The sequence below is a fragment of the Mastigoproctus giganteus genome, chromosome 7 (assembly GCF_048544385.1).
Source record: "Mastigoproctus giganteus isolate SK-2022 chromosome 7, ASM4854438v1, whole genome shotgun sequence".
Taxonomy (NCBI): Eukaryota; Metazoa; Arthropoda; class Arachnida; order Uropygi; family Thelyphonidae; genus Mastigoproctus; species Mastigoproctus giganteus.
The window spans coordinates 50,161,182-50,180,668 of NC_143581.1; the positions used below are offsets into that span (position 1 = coordinate 50,161,182).

Sequence of the window (19,487 nt, forward strand, 5' to 3'; positions counted from 1 at the left end):
TCACATACTCATTAGCTTACTAACTTTCCTCAACTTTTTTTTTTTTGTTTAATTAATGCTATTCAGATCATAGGATGGAAAGACTCAGTTAAAGAAAAAGGTTGTACCCAATTTAATTTTGATTTTGACTTTTTTAATGAATTCAAAGGTGAATTGATTAGTATGATTAATTTATTATTTATTCCTTAATTTCTGGTAAATAAATATACCAGGTGTCACTGTTAAATTATAGTCCAAGCCTGTTTACTGTATTATCAGTACTAACCCCAGGTTAGTGCCATGAAGGATTTGTAAAGTCTGAATACCTTACAATAAAGATCATATTTATTTATTTAAATTAATAGTAATTCACCCCTGACATTTGCATATAAGAAAAGATTAAAATAAGAAATCTAAACAATGATAACACTGGTCAACACAAAACATGTGGCTTGAAAATAGTCAATTCTTCTTAATTTTAGCATGAGAAAAGTGAATATAACATTTAAAACTCTTAGTTGGCTCTCGGTTCCATAATATAGCCCCTCTTATGATTTAGGGGAATATTGGTGAATACTAGGGAATTTTGGAGTCTAGAGAAAAGATAGGTTGGTAACACTGAAACAGGAATCGATACGCCATGTGGGTTTTTTTTTTTTTTTTCCGGTTTATGGACAAAAATTAGGTAAAAAGCCAGAATGCCACATAAATGTATTAACAGTGTTGACAATTTTTGTTATGTGTGTGGTGACATGACATTTTCCACTTAGAAATGCCAATTGACTCCACTTGTGAAGACAGCCTACTACCATTATTTTGGCTGTAAGGTAGGGGATGAAGATAAACCGTGGGCACCTCATATTTGCTGCAACACGTGCTGTAAATCTCCTTGGATGGTTGAATAACAAAGAATGTTCAATGCCTTTTGCTATCCCAATGATTTGGAGGGAGCCTTCAGATAATGTAAATGACTTATTTCTGCATGGTGCCTCCTTTTCAGCATGGCATGGTATGTCAAAAAAAAAGGAAGTGGACTGTGGAATACCCCAACATCCCATCAGCTATCCAACCAATGGCACATGGGGCTGGTCTGCCTGTACCTTACCCTCCAGAAGAGTACACTTTGGAGTCTGATGAAGATGGGGACAGTGTGAGGAATGATGGTCAACCTGGGCCTTCAACATCACAGGATCCTGATTTTGTGCCAGAACCTGAGTCGCCGAGTGAGCACATAGAATCACTCAAAGTGAACTGAGTGATCTAATTCGAGACCTAGATCTATCAAAGATAAAGCAGAGCTTCTGGAATTAAGGCTCCAATAATGAAATCTTCTGCAACCAAATGTCAAGGTGTCCGTGTACTGGAGCAGGCAGAATGCTTTGACTCCATATTTAACATCACAGCAGGCAACAACCTTGCTGCCTGCTGTTGATGTCAATGGTTTGATGACAGGTTTGAATGTTATTGTTATTATTATTTATTATTTTTTTTAGGAGCATTAGCAACTAAGGCCATATTGTTCTGGGGATATGCGGTGGTCATTCCCTTACCTTTCCGCATCCTCCATATTTGGTGGTCACGGGCTCGAACCCCGGTCTAATCAAGAAGCTTTGAATGTGGAGCACAACCCACAGGACTGGAGGCTATTCATAGACTCATCAAAGCTAAGTTTAAAAGCAATTTTGCTCCACAATGGCAACACTCTTCCTTCAATTCCTCTAGGCCATGCTGTCCACGTGAAGGAGACATATGAGAATATGAGTTACACAAAGTACTGCTGTTTCCTGTGTGAGTGGGATAGTCGAGCTAGGTCCTCACACTACAAGAGAAAAGTCTGGCCTATAAGGGAAAATCTACGACCCCGGGGGGAAAAAATGTCCAGCACAATCCTCTGGTTGATAGAAGCAAAATTTTTCTGTCCCCTTTACACATCAAACTGGGACTCATGAAGAACTTTGTTAAGGGGATGAACCAGGATGGAGAAGCTTTCAAGTACCGGAGAGGACAATTTTCACTGTTGAGTGATGCTAAGGTTAAGGAAGGAATCTTTCTTGGTCTGCAAATTTGTGAACTCTTAAAGGATGAAAACTTTGAGCGAGTCCTCCAGGGTAATGAGAATGCAGCTTGGGAAGCCTTTAAAAGTGTTGTGCATGACTTCCTGGGAAACCGAAGAGCTGGAAACTGTAAACAACCTTCTAGAAAAGTATCATCAATTAGGCTGCAACATGTCACTGAAAATCCACTTTCTCGACTCTCATCTGGACTTCTTCCCTGACAACTGTGGTGCAGTGAGTGACAGGCAATGGAAAGAAAATATCAGGGTAGGTGGAATTCAAGCAACAAGCGAAAAGAAGGCACTGTCGTGAATAGGCCACATTTTGAGAAAGTACTTTAGATTCCTTTATAGTTTTCTTGTATTCTTGTTGTGATTTATGTTGTAGCAAGGAAATGTAAACACAAGATTGTTTTAATATTACTTTTCACTCCAACTACTACTGAAATTACTATATTCTTAGACAATAGTGAAAGTACTGTGTCTCAAAAACTAGAGCTAATAAAAAATTTCTGAAGTCATATTCGTTTTTCTCGACCCAAAATTAGTAAAGTTTGCCTATTTTAAGAAAGGAAACAAATTCAAAGAATTTTTTTGTTGAATCGTGTTATAATTTGCTTGGAAGAACACCCATTTGGAAATGTATGTGAAATAAATTGCCTTCATTAGTATTTTGATTGTGTGCCCAGCTCTCTATTTTATTTTATTTTAGTGTGTTTCTTTTGATGAACCTGTTAGCAATGCATTTCCAAATTGGTAGTGCCTTCTTATTATCATTGTGCTTTTCTTTTTATTTTAATTCTTTCTCATATGGAAGATATAACTGTGCCTTCCATCTCCCAGTTAGAAACCTTGCCCTATGCGAATAGGCTCAACTTCTCAAATATCTACCACCAATTCCTTAAATGCCAATTTCTGGGTAATTCCCTAATGGGGAAAAGAAAATTTAGTTAACTTCAATCATTCTTATTTCTTGAAAAGAAGAGTCTACTGCTCCTATGCTCATCTTCAATGACACTCAGATTTCTAGATGGAATCACATATCTCTATTAGGGATTACCCTGACTTCTAATCCCTCCCTGTATAAGCATTTAATTCTACAATGTATATTGTGGGCACAAAGTCAAAATATCTAGCAAAGAAACACTAATTTATTTCTTAGTCACTTAATTTCACATTGTTAAGCTACTAGTTGGAATCTGCAACAAGAAAATTTTATTTATTCCTGCCATAGGACTTTTGTGATACCTTGTATATACAATATTTAGGTACAAAAGCAAAACTGATATGCAAATGCATGTTAATATACACAGAATGGCTAATTTATTAGGTAGACTTTATCCATCACGATTCTTGAAGGGGCCCAAAGAGGGATAACCTGCTTGGGTGGTATCCACGAAAAAGGTTCCATATGAGAAAAGCCTTCAGGTATGTGGGCTTACACAGCTTGGTAACCAGGCACCTTGGGATATACTTGATTATAGGATTCTGGAAAACAGTGGGTAGCAGAATGGCAAATGAGGACAAGGTTTTCACTGTTATAATTGATTCTGAAACTAGAGGCACCCTGGAGAGCAGGGCGCTGGGGGATTTAGGGATTGGTGGGAGTCATCATGAAACAAATAAATGCATGGGCTGTGTAAGGGTAACTAAGATTAAGAATAGGTGCATGTATACTTGCACATACACCAATGTTAGAATTATAGTAAATAAATTTGAAGTTGGGATATCAGAAGCATGGTGTCACACAATTATAAAACGAGTGCACAATTGGAATTTGGGGAGTACAATGTATACAGAAAGGATAGGAAGGGAGGAGGGGGTTATGCTGTTAATTAAGAAAAACATACAATCTAAGGAAGTGCATCTGATTCACACAGATGTACAGTGCACTGTTGAGTCGGTTTGGTGTGACATAAGTACTGGGAAAGCAAAAATGAGAGGAGTGTGGTATAGGCTCTAATAAGAACAACAAACAGTTGTACAGAGAAGTAGAATACGCTAGTAAATCAGATTGTGTTATAATGGAGGATTTTAACTTTCCAGATATTGACTGGACCTTGTGGGTTGGTCACACACACTAGCAAGACTTTTATGGATTTATTGGATGATTGTTTTCTGCAGCAGCATGTTCATGAGGCAACCAGAAAGTATAATACTCTTGATCTGGTTATCAGTAGTGATGATCCGTGCATTAAGAATCTTCAGATAAAGGAACCACTAGGTGGCAGATCACAGTGTACTGATGTGGGATTTGCTTAAAGATATAATTACCATCAGGGGTAAAGGGAAGGATTTTTGCTTCAATAAAGGTGACTACAGTGGTCTCAGACAGTTTTTTAATCCTGTACAGTGGAACCAACTGATGATGTAACCAATGGCAAATTCTACGTGGGAAGCATTCAAGGGACTAATCATGGAAGCTACTAGTCTTTTCATACCGATTAAGAAATATTGTTCAAGGTTTAAGCCTAAATGGATGTCAGATGAACTAATGAGACTCGTCGCAGAGAAGTAAAATGCACAGGATGCATATAAATTATCAGGCAACACAGAAGCCTATGGCAGATATAAGCTAGTTTGTAATCAAATCACAAAGGAGATTAGGCAAGTGAAGGCAGATTACAATAAATCTTTGGCAAAGGATGCTAAGAAACACAGCAGGGACTTCTTTACTTATATAAACTCTAGAAGGAAGGGAAGGGATGGAAGGAAGGGATGAATCAGGTTGGTCCACTTGATATTGATGGTTCGACTGTTGATGATCCTGCTCAGAAAGCTGATAATCTGAATGAGTATTTTGCATCTGCATTCACATGAGGAGTTATTAAGGGAGGAAAATATCAGAAGTTTATCAAACTCTAACAGGGTGTTTAATGATTTAATTAATTGAAAGCAAAGTGTGGGAAAAATTGTTGACCTTGAACAAAGGCATTTGGGGAAGTGGGATCTATCCGGTTATATTACAGGAGGCAGCAAACAAAGTAAGCAAACCCTTAGACATAATTATAAGAGCATCCTTGGACTCAGGGAAATCTAAAGGTGGTGACACAAGTAATTATAGACCAGATACTTTGACTTCCGTTCTGGAGAAAATAATGGAGTCACTAGTTAAAGATGCATTGCAGGATCATCTAGACAAGAATGCAGCAATAATTCAGACACAGCATGGGTTTGTTAAGGGAAAGTCTTGTCTGACAAATTTAAATGAATACTATGAAGTGGTTACAAAGGAACCGGATGCAAAAAAATAATTTTGATATCACATACTTGGATTTCAGATAAGCTTTTGACACTGTTGCGCATAGAAGACTACTGTACAAATTGGAGCAGTATGGTATTAAGGTTGAGTTGCTACAATGGATAAAAGGGTGGTTGAGTATTAGTATTAATAATGGTCGCATGGTGCAAGAAAGCCTATGGTTTATGCTGCACCAGCCAAAAAAAAAAAAAAAAAAAAAAACTGAACAAAACGATGATAAAAAAATAAAATATATAAATAATAATAATTAATAAAAAAAAGAAAATTAAACCTATAATCCTATGCGCTTCCCTGACCCGAAGATACTATCCAGATGAGCTTTGAATTTCCCCAAACTGTCAGCCTCTACCACTCACGTAGGCAACTTATTCCAGTAATTTATAACTCGCTGGCTAAAATAAAACGTGTGGGAGAAGACAGAGAGCAGTAATCAATGGAATGGGTCTTCGTGTACTAATGTTATTAGCGGAGTCCCCTAGAGTTCGATGTTGGACACACTGTTATTTTGTATATTTATCAGTGATATTGATGAAGGTATATCAGGCTTAATGTCGAAGTTTGCAGATGATACAAAGGTTGGCAGGGTTGTTAATGCAGTAATGGCAGTGTGCTACTGTAACGGGGTCTAGAAAATTTGGGCAGATGGGCTGAGAAGTGGCAACTGAAGTTTAACATTGACAAATGCAAAGTACTGCATATGGGTAGAAGTAACCCCAGTGGAACGTACCAACTGTGTGGTACTGCACTTAGGGTGGTAGAAAATGAAAAAGATCTGGGAGTAATTGTGCAGTCAGATATGAAGTTTTCTGAGCAATGCAGACAGGCTGCCAGAGCAGTTGATAGAGTATTGCCAATGATATACAGGAATTAGGAATTTTGCTAGTAGGGAAAAGTCAGCCGGGCTAGCCAGGTGGGTAAAGTGCCTGCCTGGCAACCCAAAGGTCGCGGGTTTGAATCCCACCTCGGACTTGGATCAAAGTACTGCAAAAACCTTGGGAGGTGCATTATGGCCATAGAAGCCGATGCTCCAACAACTACAAAAAAAAAAAAAAAAAAAAAAAAAACAGTAGAGAAAAGGAGGTGATTATTCCATTGTATTAGGCAATGGTCAGGCCATGCCTTGAGTACGGCATACAGGTCTGGAGGCCTCATTTTAGGAATGATGTAGAGTTGCTTGAGCTTGAGCATGTACAGAGGAAGACAACAAGATTAGTGAGGGGAACAAAGGGGTCCTCTTACCAAGAAAGGCTTAAGTTCTGCAAATTGCAGTGGCTGGAGACTAGGCACCTGCAAGGTGATGTGATTGAGGTGTATAAGGCCTTGAATGGGTTGAGCGTGGTGAATTCTGATAGGATTCTTTTGCTTGCTCAGATTACAAACCTGAGGTGGCATAAATTCAAATTGAGGAAAGACAGTTGTAGAACAGATGTGCGGAAATTTGCCTTTAGCCAGTGGGTGGTTAATTGCTGGAACAAACTTGATAGCTTGAATAAATTCAAGGAGGAACTGGACAAACTCTTAGAGGGAATGGATGTGTAAAATTTGAGTGTTTTTTTTTTTTTTTTTTTTTTTTTTGGCTAATGCTACATAAGCTCATACACTTGCTTTCTTGCATCCCATGCCTCCATTACTACTAATTATAAGTAATTTAAAGGGTGGTTGGACTGGACTGTCAGAAGTTTACTCCATGGATGATTGAGGTAGGTGGCTTGGGAAAATTCATACGTCACCCTGATAGTTAACTGCATGAGGGAAACACAGATAGTTTTTTCAATTTTTTTAAATTTTTATTGTTATTTTTTGGCTGGTGTGGCTAAAGCCTTTGGGTTCCTTACATGTGTGGCTAGTATTAATCCGAGGAATTCGCTGCTCTGCCAGACAGTGTCGTATGTCTGTACTAAGCTATATATATAGAAGAGCTAGTTGGATACTGAGGGATAGTGGCTACAATTCAGTGAAATAATGAGCCAATGACATTACCCAAGTGGCTTTGAGTATGGTATTATAGTTAATGTCAGGCAATCCAGTGCAATATCACAGACACTGTCACCCTGCTAGATTGTATCGATAGTGGTCTAACAACTGAAAACATCCAGATGGTTATAGTATTGTGGCCAGGGGGAGCAGCTTGTTTGTTAATGTAATAAACTGATGGAGGATAAGAATTGTGCAGTCTTACAGACGAGCCACAGTAGGCCAGATGACAGTGTTGTACAACAGTAGTGTGCAGGGGTGTAGTACAATGCACAATGCATTACATCCTTCCATGGATGGGATGCAGCAGCATCAAACTAACCTACTGGATTCTATTCTTATCAACTGAAAAAGAAAGCAGACATCAGAGGAAAACTGACACAGAACATTTGACAAGTAGAAAAAGTTCATCTGGCTGATGAATCCGTTATAGTTGTTCTGTGCTTATTGTATGACTTAGTAGGGCCAGGTGTAAGACTGTAAGCTGGTGAAGCATGAGATGTGTTTTTGGCACTCGTTAAGTTTTCTGATACCAGTGTCATATCTGAATTCCACAGCTTACTTGAGCATTGTTGCCAACGTGATGCATCATTTCTTGTTTACAGGTTATCCATCTGGTAATAGTTACTTCTAGAGAGATGATGTAGCATGGCACAAGGTATAGATTGTTTGGGAATCATTCCAGAAGCATGGGGGTGACTTTACCATACTTCATTTGTCTGCTCGGTCACTGAATCTTAACCTAGTTGCATATCTGTGGGATCAGCTGTTCACAGCAGGGATCTGCCACCGTCCAATGTGAGACAATTGGGAGATATCAAATCTGTATGGGCCAACATCTCAATGGAATGCTGTCGCCACCTTATCGAATTCATACTCTGAATTCAATAAGGTGGTTCAACCTTAGGACTAAAAGAAGTGCTACATGCTGTGAACTTGGTGTGCCTAATAAACTGGCCATGCAATATATCTCATAATTAAAAATTTAGTAATGAAGACACTAAGGACATAACGTTTCTTATGAGAGTAGCTACCATAAAAAGTAAAAAAAAAAAAAAAGTCAAGTGCAGCCATTATCAACCCACTGATGGAAGCATCAGTGGGTTGCAGGATGGAAGCCTCCTCAACAATTCATGCTGAGGGAAATGGACCATAATCTGCCACGCTGGTCCGGTGTGGGCTGGCAGATCGACTGTATTCAGCAGTCAGTGGCTTGAACCCCGATCTACTTGGAGCGTGTGCTACTGCACTCCCGCTCCTGCCCACTCGGCTACGGAGGCCCTAATGCAAGTTTAATCCTTTTCAGTCAGTAATTTAATGCCACTATTGACAACTTTGAAAAAAAAGTTGTAACATAATAGTCACTTTTTCCTTGAATTTATTCTGTTTGTTTATAAACTTTAGTTTTTAAAATGAATTAAAAAATTAAGTTTTGAAAGCTCTCATAGCCTCTTTAGATTCACAAGAGGTGGACACCTTAGTGAATTAGCTATGTAATGTAATGCTAGATTTACCTAGATTTAAAATGTGATTTATCACATCAAAATTGTATTTATATATTTTTTAAAAATTACTTATGGTTGGAACACTTGCCAGAAGCTCAACAATCATCTTGAAAATAATTTTGCAGGACAATCTCTGGACTACCGTCTATTGGAGGAAGTTTGAACTACAACACACCACTTCAATTTATTTTCAAACTCATCAAACTTGACTATACCAGTCCAGGAACTTTATTGTTACACCTCATATATTTGTGAGTGTGTACCCTAGATGGTGTAATTTTTGGAATGTTGAGGAGTAACTTCTTTAATATCTGCCTAAAAATAAATAATGGATGTAAAGTAAAAGTGGAGAATTCGTAGCTACAAAGTGAACACTTATTTCTAGGCTGGGCTGTAAATCAGAACGAGCTTCAAAATTTTATTCCACGTACATAAACTAATTTCAAAACATGCAAAGAATAAATAAAATTGTATACCAAGTCTTTACAGCACAGCTGATGATATAAAAAAAAAAAAAAGCATTGCTGTAAATAGTGCAGAATTCAATCAGCATGCTGATATCAAGCATTTTTTAATTTCATATGCCTTTACTACTTTTACACTGTTATAATTGATTCTGTAATGCAATAAACTGATGGTGGATAAGAATTCACACTTCGCACTTATTCACACTTCTTAAAAATTACAGTACATGTGAGTTTTATAGCATCAGTAGCAACAAATATGTTAATGTAGAAAAAAAATCTTTCAAATTAAAGATTACCCAATGGAATCATTTTCAATGAAATGCTGATGTAGTGGTTTGATGAAATGTGGTGCATATGACTGTGTTCTCCTCCTAAAGGAGGAAATAGTCTGCAGGATGTTGCACATTATGTTAAGGTCTATCCCATATGTCAAATCGCCAAGGATTTTCAAAGGAAAGCTCCAAGAAATACAAACTCCTTCCAGTGTATATCTCTAGATATAGTAGGTCCATTGTCAACATGTTCTGAAGGTTGACAGAGCTACTTGCCATGGCTGATCAGAAGCTGAAACCATTGCTGCTTTATTAATAAATAATAATATTATTTGTAGGTTTGGCTGGCCTCAGGAATTGTTTTCTGATAGAAGTGCCAACTCCACATCAGAATTGCTACTTTGATAGATGCAAATTATTTAATATTAAAAGATTTTCTCAAGTGCTTATAGACTCCATTATGGATAGATTTAGTCTGTAAAAGTGATTTTAAGTAAATTAACATCTCATGATGTTAGGTCTTTGGATAACTATCTACAGCAGGCAGCATATTGTTATAATACAGCTACACACTGCAGTGACCATCTTGTATGGACATGACCCCCCCACTTCCATTTCCTAGTGACATTATATCTATTATACACAGGATACAAACACAATGACCAAAACTTAGAGTTGAATGAAAGGTTTAGAGTAACCGTTGGCATCATAAAACAGTTCAGTAAGGAAAGGTAGTAAAAATCAAAAATATGTAAATAAAATCAAAAGTGAAGACTATTAAAGTGGGAGATTTAGTATTCAGATAACTGTGGAAGAAAGTTTTAGAAGACAAGATGCATACAAAAGCAAAAGGTTCTTTTACAATACAGAACTTATCTAGAGTTACTGTCAAGTTAAGACAAATAGTATACTCATATAGAGTAAATTGCACATTTGGTCACAATGGGCAATTTACAGAAACAGAAAAGGATTCTCTTTATCCCTGGATAATTTCTAAAAAAAAGCCTTTTTTAAACAAAGAAGCAAAGACAAATTAGATAATGAAAATTTTACTGCTTTGTATTGTCCTATTAGAACAATATTGAATGAAGAAGTGTGCCTAAATCAGCATATTTATGATGATGTTATCATCCTAACACAATATTCCTTACAATTCGAGGGTACAGCTCTAAAACGGTGTTCGCAGGCCGGCTGCTACTTAGTACACTGGACTGAACCTATTGGTAACTCTCTAGGAGGCTTCTGGATCAACTAGTGTATAATCTTGCTACCTCTACTCTGCCAGATAGTGACTGGAGGGAGTCCGAGTAGTGTGTATGCGGGGAGCATTGTCGAGGCCACATTATGTCAAGGATCTGGGTATATTCTTACCATGTGTACGCCATATCCAAAAATTTCATTACTTCATACAGCATGTGCCACCCACTTTTTCTTACTATTGAATACACCATGAATTGTCAAACTAATAGAGCAAGCTTATCTGCGAAAAGATCTAAACCTCCCAAGCACTTCCTAATTCATTTCACAAATATACGTGGTCTCAATTCTAATCTCAACGATGTCCATTTCCACTTGCAGTCTGCCAAACCCCATGTACTTTTTCTGACAAAATCTCAGTTATCAGTTGATTCAACTACTGCTCATCTCAGATACCCAAATTATTTGCTGTATGATTCCTTTCGCCTCAAAGGTACTTGTGCATATGTCCATTCTGATATTCCCTGTCAGAGACTTGCCAATTTGGAATCTCCTCTCTTTGATCTTCTCTGGCTTCAAATCACTCTACCTCATTGTGTCAACTTCATCTGTTGTCTCTACCGTTCTCCCAACTCCACTAATCACTTGGAGCTCTTTGACTTCCTCTCTTTGCAACTTGACTTTTTCCAGTCCAACTTTCCTAACAATGAGGTAATTTTCCTTCGTGATTTTAATGTTCACAACTCCAGCTGGCTTCCGTTTTCTAGTCACACCGACCCAGCAGGTCGAGATGCTGAGGCTTTTGCAATTACTAATGACCTAGCACAGATTGTTCATTTACCTACAAGAATACCAGATAATCCTAATCATACAGCCAATACGCTTGATCTTTTTCTCACAAACAACCCTTCTAAGTACACGGTCAAAGTGAGAGGTCCTTTAGGCACTTCAGATCACAACTTGGTGATTGTCTCTTCTCCAATGGAGCCTTTATCTCATGGCTATTCCCATCCTCGTGTTGTTTGGCATTACAAGAATGCAAAATGGGATGACCTGCGAGATTTCTTTTCTTCTTTTCCTTAGTCGGGTTACTGTTTCAAAACTTCTGATGTCAACTTTTGCTCAGATCGTGTCAGTGAAATTATTCTTGTAGGAATGGAATCCTTTATCCCACACTCCACTTTAAAATCTCGTCCTTTATCTAAACCTTGGTTTTCCAATAAATGTGCTAAGGCTGTTCAAGAGTAGAATGTTGCATATCGTAATTGGCTTGTTTCTAATTTTTCAGTCTCATTTTCTGCCTACACCAATGCTCACAACAATTGTAAAGCAGTTATTAATCAGTCCAAACTAGAGTTTGAACAGGCTAAGAGTAGAAAACTTGCTTCTTGCCCTAATGGTAGCTGAGCATTCTGGTTTCTTGCCAAAGCTATTGGCCGTAACTTTTGCCCATCTCTGCTCCCACCTCTGTCCAAACCAGATGGTTCTGTTGTCACTTCAGCCAAGGATAAAGCTGACCTGCTAGCATCCCATTTTTCTTCCAGCTCATGTATTAATGATCTTGGTAAAACACCTCCCACCATTTCCAACACACTCCATTCAATGCCTCCTGTGGTCTTCCGTCAAAAGGATGTTAGAAGGATTTTGATGAATCTTGATGCTAAGAAAGCTACAGGTCCTGATGGTATTTTTCCCCTTGTTCTCAAAACCTGTGCTCCTGAACTTACTCCTTTTCTTTGCCGCCTTTTTTCACTTTCTTATTCCAAAGGTGTTTTTCCTTCTGCTTGGAAATTTGCTCATATCCAGCCAGTTCCTAAAAGGGATGACAAATCCCTCCCATCCAGTTATCGTCCCATTGCAATTACTTCTACTCTTTCTAAAGTAATGGAGAAATCAATTAACTGCCAACTCTTAAACTACCTAGAAACCTTTTGTCTAATCAACGATCGCCAGTATGGATTCCGTCAATGTCGATCCACTGGTGATATTCTGGCTTATGTTACCCATTTATGAACTAATTCAATGAAAAGGTTCGATGAAACACAAGTAGTTGCTCTTGACATCTCAAATGCTTTTGATCGTGTTTGGCATAAAGGTCTTCTAAACAAGCTTCCATCTTATGGTTTGCCAACTGTTTTTAGTAATTAGTTATCCAGTTTTCTCTCTGATCGCTCACTGAGGGTGATGGTAGATGGCTCTCTGTCTTCTAACTTCTCCACTAATTCCGGTGTCCCCCAAGGTTCATTTCTTTCCCCCACTCTTTTCCTCTTGTATATTAATGACCTTCTTCCATTGACTGGAAATCCTATCCATAGTTTTGCCGATGATAGCACATTGCATTCCACTTTCCATTTTGAGAAACCTTGTCCTGCTCAATCAGCTTCAACTTCTCGAAAATCTGCTACCAATTCCTTAAATGCCGATCTTCAGGTAATTCTCCAGTGGGGCAAAGACAACTTAGTTGATTTCAACCCTTCTAAAACTCAGTCTTGTCTTATATCTTGCAAAAAAGATTCTTCTGCTCCTATGCTTATGTTTAGTGACACTCTGATTCCTAGGCAAAATGATATATCTCTTTTGGGGATTACCCTGACTTCTAATCTCTCTTGGCACAAGCACATTACAAATATTGCTTTCTCTGCACTGAAAAAACTTGGTTTTCTCTTTCGCTCTCAGTGTTACTTTTCTTTCAAACAGCTGCTCACTCTGTATAAATTGCAAATCCGCCCTGCCATGGAATATTGTTCCCACATCTGGTGTGGTGCCTCCAAAACCTCTCTCAGGCTTCTTGATTCCATTCAGAAGAGGGCAGTTAGGTTAATTAATGATTCACCTCTAACAGAGTCTCTCCACTTGCTTTCTCATAGACGTACTGTTTCTGCTGCATGCCTCTTCTACAGATACTTCCACGGGCACTGTTCTTTTGAATTGGCTTCTATAATTCCCGCTCTCTCTTTCAAAACAGTCCGAACACATGCCACCACCAGCCAACATCCATTTACTGTCCAACTTCAAACCCACAGAACCAACTTTTCATCTTCCTCATTTATTCATTCAACTGCCGTTTTCTGGAACAACCTTCCTTCATACATATTTCCTGAAAATTATAGTCTACAGAAGTTCAAGTCCAATGTCAACAAATATCTTCTTTCATCTTCTCAACCTCCAACCCAAGCATGGTACTAAGTACTATAGGTTCTAATACCTCTCATGTTTAGGGTTCACATAAAAAAAGTAATAAAAATAACTAGACATGGCCTTTCCATCATTCTTCTAGAGCAGGGTTTCTTAAAACTTCCACGGATTCCTTGGAGGTCCATGAGCTTGGATGGGAAAAAATCAACTCATTAATTTCCTTCACTTATGAATGTATGTAATAAATTACAATTGTATTAGCTGTATCTGTAGTCACCAATAGAAATAACAGATATTTTCATATCATATTATAGTTATTGGATATCTCAAAAAATCGCTTACGCTCATCATTACTTTGAAATTATTATTAGACCTGCCGCTAGATCGCACTTGATTGCAGTTCTGCTGTGGACAGACTATCGTGCGACATAGTTGGCAAACTATCCGGCAAATAAGCGCCTAGTAGGCCACTTTTAACACGAATAGACACGCTGGCTACAAGTGTAAACCAGGTATGTTCAAACACATCCTACAGTTTAGATAAGAGTTGAAGTGTGTAATTTAACCTTTTCGCTGCTATGTGCGTGTATACTGGTCCAACAGCAGAGGCCCCTGCAGTGCTACAGGCGTGTATGCACGCCCACCGTGTCTGTCAATGCATACAGTCTTCGTATATGTCTTTCTTAGTTGCTAATATTGCATTAATTATTTAACATTTGTTACAGACCAAATTTAAGTTGAAATGTCAAAGAAAATGAAGTATGATGAAAATTATGTATTATTTGGTTTCACTTGCATTAATGAACTTGACAGGCCTCAAATACCACAGTATTTTTTGTGCAGAAAAATTCTTGCAAACGGAAGTATGAAGCCAGCAAAACTGAAAGACCATCTCAAGTCTGTCCATGCTGAAAATGCATCTAAAGATGCTGGTTTTTTTCATGCGAAAAAATCTCAATTCGAAAAAGCAGGGACACTTCCAAAACTTGGATTTTCCATTTCATGAAAACCTTTTCTTGAAGCATCCTATAAAGTTGCTTACCGGACTGCCAAGCAAAAGAAGCCCCACACTATTGGAGAGACTTTAGTAAATGCACTGGAAATGATCGAACTGATCTGTGGACTGGAACAGAGAAAAAAACTGGAAGCTGTTCCCTTGTCAAATGATGTAATACATTCTAGAATAGTTGATATGTCTTTTAATATTTTGAAGCAGGTCATTGAGGAAATGCAGCCTCGCCATTCCCCTTCAGTATGCAATTGGATGAAACTACAGACATTTCTCAATGTAGCCAGCTCCTTGTTTTTGTTCGTTATATGCATGCTGATGCCATCAAAGAAGAATTCTTATTTTGTGAGTCTCTTTTGGAAACTACAAAGGCTGTCGACGTTTTCGAAATGGTAAAAAGTTTTTTTTACAAACGAAACTTTGAATGGAAAGGAAAACTTCATTCTGTTTGCACTGATGGAGCTCCTGCGATGCTTGGTAATACATCTAGTTTTGCTACTTTAGTGAAAAAAGAAGCCCCTCAAGTTGTCATCACTCATTGCTTTTTACACAGACATGCACTGGCAACAAAGACTCTTCCAACAACCCTGAAAGAAGTATTGTCAACAGCCATAAAAGTTATCAACTTTATCAAAAGAAGTTCTCTGAATCATCGTATTTTAAAAATATTCTGTCAAGAAATGGGAGCAGAATATGAAGTGCTTCCCTACCACACAGAAGTGCACTGGCTTTCGAGAGGACAAATCTTGAAGCACTTGTTCGAACTAAGGGCAGAAGTTTCACTTTTTTCTGGAAGAAAGAGAAAACCCACTCTTGGAACATTTTGAAAGGAAGGATTTTATCCATGGGTTGGCTTACTGGCAGATATTTTTCACCATATGAATGAGATAAATTTTTCCATTCAAGGTCATGTAGTCACTATTATGGATGCAACTGAAATATTACAAGCTTTCTTGGCTAAGTTACCAATATGGAAGAAGAGAGTAGAGACCGACATTCTTGCAAACTTTCCACTGTTGCAGGAAGTGCTTTACCAAGATGTAGTTGAAATGCAAACTTCTCTCTCAATTTTTTTGAAAAGAGATATCTGCAAACACTTGGAAACATTACAGAACTCTTTTAAAAGTTATTTCTATCTTGATGGCATGAAAATTGAACCATGGATCTGAAATCCTTTTCTTTCTGATATAAAATGTATCGAAGATGTTGACTTAACCAAAGATGAACTCATTGATCTTAGGTCAAAAAACTTATTACGATTGGAGTTTACCTCAAAAAGCCTTGGAGAATTCTGGTGTTCCCTGAGAGAAGCCTATCCTCGTCTTGTAAAGTGAGCTATGGAAGTTTTGATACCATTTGCAACAATATATCTGTGCGAATTGGGATTTTCAGCACTTGTAACAATTAAAACAAAAAATCGAAATCGATTAGATGTCCAACATGACATGCTTGTTGCCTTGTCAAATACCACACCACAGTCTAATATTCTTATTCAAGATAAACAACAATAGTCTTCACACTAATATGTCCTTAAAAAATAAAATTTAACTTCAACTTTCCTATATTTTAAATGTATTGTATTATTATTCAATGTAAGAAAGAAACACATATATTACTGTATAATGTTTTTTTTTTAAATTTTGGTAACTATTTCATTAAACTGGTTTTTTTGTAATTTTATTTTATGCATTTAAAAACGTTATTCTGAGAAGGGGTCTCTGGCATTCACCTGACTGACAAAGGGGTCCGTGGAACTAAGAAGGTTAAGAACTCCTGTTCTAGAGCAATGGTGTCCAACCTACCACCCACAAATAATTTTTATACAGCCCATGCAGAAAGTGAACTAAAACAGCATTTTAGAGAGTCACACTGTTGCGTGTACAGGCATGCAAGTGTCGAGCTCAACTGTATCAAATGTGTAGATGTAGTCCAATACAGTCATATGTACACTAAATAGTTATGTATGTATCAATCTTTTCATATTGTGAAATTGTACTATTTTGATATAACTTGTTCATTGCATTGAATTATTATTAATTTGTATTGAATTAAAAAATTATCCTTAAAAATGTTCCGAAAGAGGAAAGTTGATTTGGAGTGTTGTATTTTTAATCAAAGGTGGACTGAAGACTATTTCTTCATTGAGTACAATAAAAAAGCAGTGTGTTTGGTATGTAAGGATACTGTGCTGGTTTTTAAAGAATATAATTTAAAACGACACTATGATTCCGAACATTAATCTTATGATCTGTATAAAGGAGCATTGTGAAAAGAAAAGTGTTCAGTGTTACAAAACAAATTAAGAAAATAATTTGTTTTGTAATATATATTATAAAATAAAAGTAATATATATATGTCTATCTTGTGAACTCCTCTCACCGTTTGGTCATTCGGAGTATAAACAGAAAATTTATTTATCTATATAAGAAATAAGTATATTGGGTTAAAAAGTGGACAGAGAAATAAAAAAAATAATAATAAAGACAATATGACAAATGCACCTGAGTGCGCAAAGCAGCAGCAAAGGATACGCAAGTTTATATATGCAAGGTGGAATTAATAGGTCTGTTTAAAAAAAAAAGTGAAGATGTACACGTAAATTACACAAAATGCCATAACTAATAGGGGAACAACAGCAGAAAAAAGGAAGTATTGTATGTGTGAAAAAGAGAAAGAATGTGAAAATCCTATTTGTTATAATGAATTAAGCAAAATTATAGGCCGAATTGAAAAGCCAATTTAATGAGAATATACATATGCTCATTAAATTTAGTCTAAATTGCATCATTCGCTTATAATCACTTTTTTTTTGCATCTAGCATGCACTATAAACACTTATTTTTATTTTTCTATTTAATTTTATTACCACTATATGTCTTAATTCACCTTAATTTATTTTGCTATAAAATATACACTGCGTTGGGACTACCTTGTCCATATTTTGTGAGAGAGTTATAACCCCTTTTTTGATCTCACTCAGTTTTATTCTTAAATTTGCTTATCTTTCAGGCGCCTCCGTAGCCAGGTGGGAAGGAGCAGCAGTGCGTAGCACACGCTTCTTGATTAAACCGGGGTTCGAGCCCGTCACCACCAAATATGGAGGATGCGGAAAGGTCAGGGAATGACCACAGCATAACCCGGAGCAATATGGCCTTAGTTGCTAATGCTCCTTAAAAAAAACCAAAGCTTATCTTTCACAGGTACGGACAAGTATAGAAACAGTCCTTGATACATGATCGGGTGTAGTACCCTGATGAAGTATCTTATCATGTATCAATTTTTACTTGTAGCTAACATCAGATTTGAATTTTATATTTGCTCTACCCCTTTTTTGGACTTATAACCAAAATTACCCACCCATTTCTGATGCTGGCTATCACTCCTTATTTTAATTTAATCATTTTTTGCTTTACAGTTACCTTCTCTCTAATTGGCTTTTCAATTTGGCCTGTAATTTTGCTTAATTCTTTATAACAAATAGGATTTTCATACTCCTTTCCCTACTATTATATCCTTCTCCTATTAGTTATGGCATTTTGTGTAATTTATGAGTCCATCTTCACTTTTTTTTTTTTTTTTTTTTTTTTAAATAGACCTATTAATTCCACCTTGCATATATATACATATATATAAATTTTATTTTATTTTTCAAACCAGGAACTAGTATTTCATTTTATATTAAAAAAAAAATTCAGTTTAGGCACTAATCCCAACTGTGTTTTTTTTTTTTTTTTATCCACTTTATAAAAGTCTTGAATGCTGTTTGTACCATTGCTTCATAACTTCTTTTGCTTCACTGTCTGTGTGAAATTTACCCTGCCAGATTGTTTTTCAAAATCAAAATTGCAAGGCAACCTGCTCAAATGTACTCTTTGACCCTATGATTTTATCTTCCCCTGGGGGAGGGATGGATATTCTCTTTCCTCCAGATACCCCTCTGTCCTCTTCTCACTCTCTCCAGTGGATGCTTCCAACTTACACCAATTTACTCCATCTATTCCAATCCTCTGACCATTTCCCCCCCCATGCTCCCTTTCAATAAAGATTCGTTATTTATTTTAGCCCTCCCCAGAAAACCTGAGCTTTCTGGGGAGTTGCGTGGGGTTTGCTCTGCCAGAGTTTATGGGCTCCCTACACCCGTGGATGGTAAATAGGGATTAGTGGTGTTTCCCCAGGCCCCTAGTCCAGTAAACCAGCTGAACAACATAACACACAACCACATTACTCACATTCTGGCCTTTACAGAGTATTGTATGCATCACAGAGATACTATTGTGCAGCTGGGAGAAATCGCTGGTGTTACCACACAAGATACACTATACACAATCTTCCATTCATTATTTGCTCAATCATTTTTCACTGGTTTCTGGATGGTTGCTGTGTTGAGCCATCTCTGGTCGTGTATGTTGTATAGCAAAATGATACAGTCAGACATCCAGCTCAACTTTGAGGATTTGTGCATAATTTTGTGACTTGACAGTTTCACTTCTACATGTGAAATGGCATAGCACAGTTTCTGTAAGGATAAAGAACAACATAAGCATAATGTTCCCAGTTGTCTTTTTAAAATCTTGAGATTTCTGTTGTAATGATGACAGTGTTTACATTGCATGCTATATCACTTGCTGATATTG

General features: G+C 37.3%; 1 protein-coding gene across 4 annotated transcripts in view; it reads left to right on the top strand.

Moving 5' to 3' along the window:
* Wdr59 (WD repeat domain 59) overlaps nucleotides 1-19,487 on the top strand; it is a 350,259-nt gene that overhangs the window by 330,339 nt on the left and 433 nt on the right. Inside the window, exon 26 of one of the 4 annotated variants that reach the window (XM_090376892.1) lies at nucleotides 67-100. The exons of the other annotated variants lie outside the window; for them this stretch is intronic. Coding sequence (XP_090233018.1) covers nucleotides 67-92 — 26 coding nt within the window. The 3' untranslated portion in view covers nucleotides 93-100. The remainder of the gene's footprint in view (nucleotides 1-66; nucleotides 101-19,487) is intronic. 4 annotated transcript variants of the gene reach the window in all.